Genomic DNA, 1,713 nt, shown 5'->3' on the forward strand with positions numbered 1-1,713 from the left:
ACCCAAGAAGCAAGCCGAAATTGCGTCTTTTTCTCAGTCCTTCCTTTCAAATTGTCCATCACCACCACCCCCACCGCCAAATTGATGGGCATCACAGTCACAAAATACCCCAAATCAGAAATCCTCCTGTCCAGTGTCTGAATCTGCCCTAGCTGCTTTTTCCCTGGCTTGCTGGCCACAACCACAGGTGGCCTCCAGAATTCACCCACAGAGGTTCTCTGCCCTTCCAAAACGTCTTATATGGGTCATTCGCCTCTGGCAACCTTTAACGGCAGGAGATGATTGAGGTCCTCGGGAACAAATCTAAGTCTGCCGTTTACCTATCTGGATGCGGGCGAGGTACCTATCTGCCGTGTACCTATCTGGGTAGGGGCGAGGGTGAGGGAGGAGTGTTGGAAGACTGGTTACTTGGAGTTCAGCTGCTAGAGACGCCACATAAGGTCGCCGGCCGAAGTCAGGCGATTCCCGCTGCCTCTAATTGAGCCGACCAAACCCCAGCTCGCTTACCTTGGCCCAGGAGACCGTGTAGGAGACCCGCGGGTTCCGGGGTGCGGTACATGGCAAGTCCACATCCTCTGAACAAGCCACCGTCACTTCCCACGTTGCGGGCGCCAGGCTGCAGGCTGCAAGAGGGAGAGAAACAGCGGCGTGAGCAAGCGAGGAAAGGGAGTGTCAGCAGGAAGACGGGGGTAGGGGGCATCTGGGAGGGAGGCAGGGGGCGACAGAGGATCTCGGGCCCTACCGCAGCTCAGGAGCAGGAGCTGGAGGCCGCGCGACATGGCTGGAGGCTGCCGGCCTGTGGCGCGCTGGCGCGGCGCAGCGCTCTTGTACCCGCGCGCACAGGGACTTCCCCGGGCGCCGGCCCAGGGGAATCCCTGGCGCGCGGCGAAAGCAGGCGGTGCGCCCTCCCGGAGCCAGCCGCTGCGGGGCGTCCCCGTCCGGGCCCCCGGCACCCGCCCCGTTCCGCCCCCGCCCACATGCGTCCACGCCCCAGCGCGTCGCTGAGGCTACCTGGCAGCAGCGACAACAATTTCCGCGTAACGCCGCGCTTGGGCTTTGCAAACCGCGCTCGCACGCGTGACACGGTCCCGCTGAGCCGCACAACAAAGCCAGGAGCGAGGCCAGATACAGAGAGGTTGAGCAGTTTCCCCGTCACCTAGCCTGTCCGCGGTGACGTCACTTGTGAACCCAGATCCTCAGTCGGTCCAGATTCTGATATAAAAACTCATTGGACTTCCCAAGGAACGCAGCAAGTCTATAATTCTTGACTCCTGCCTTCTCGCGTGAGTTATCAGTCAGTATCATCCAGCCTGTTTAAATTATTAAATTAAACAAAAGAGACTCTTAGTAAAATAATAATTACACACAAAGAATTTTGGGGAGAGAAAAAAAATAAAAACTAGAAGAAAATAGAAATCTATATCCAGAAGAATCTTATGGAACATTTTGATGTCTTTTCTTCAGTGTGTAGATAGATATTTTTAATCGTCTATTTTGTAACCTACTTTATTTTAGCTTAATATTTCTACATCATTAAAAATTTTCAACAGTATCATTTTGGTGGCTGCATAATATTCCATCCTACGGTTGTACCATAAAGTGGAACCGATTAGTGTTACACATTATTTAGTCTACTGTTATTAGTCTAGACAGTGTTAATGTTATTTCTTTAATTATTAATATTATTAATTATTAATATTGCAAATGCTGTGA

General features: G+C 52.5%; 1 protein-coding gene across 2 annotated transcripts in view; it reads right to left on the reverse strand.

Annotated features, from left to right (window-relative positions):
- Window positions 1–789, reverse strand: part of CD83 (CD83 molecule) — a 20,811-nt gene extending 20,022 nt beyond the window's left edge. For both annotated transcript variants that reach the window (XM_011362875.2, XM_011362874.2), the window contains exons 1-2: window positions 743–789; window positions 508–623 (exon numbers count right to left, since the gene is read on the reverse strand). In XM_011362875.2, the coding sequence (XP_011361177.1) occupies window positions 508–623; window positions 743–779 (153 nt within the window). In that variant the 5' untranslated portion in view covers window positions 780–789. The remainder of the gene's footprint in view (window positions 1–507; window positions 624–742) is intronic.
- Window positions 790–1,713: the final 924 nt, after the last annotated feature.

Source organism: Pteropus vampyrus, unplaced genomic scaffold (genome assembly GCF_000151845.1).
Source record: "Pteropus vampyrus isolate Shadow unplaced genomic scaffold, Pvam_2.0 Scaffold80, whole genome shotgun sequence".
Taxonomy (NCBI): domain Eukaryota; kingdom Metazoa; phylum Chordata; class Mammalia; order Chiroptera; family Pteropodidae; genus Pteropus; species Pteropus vampyrus.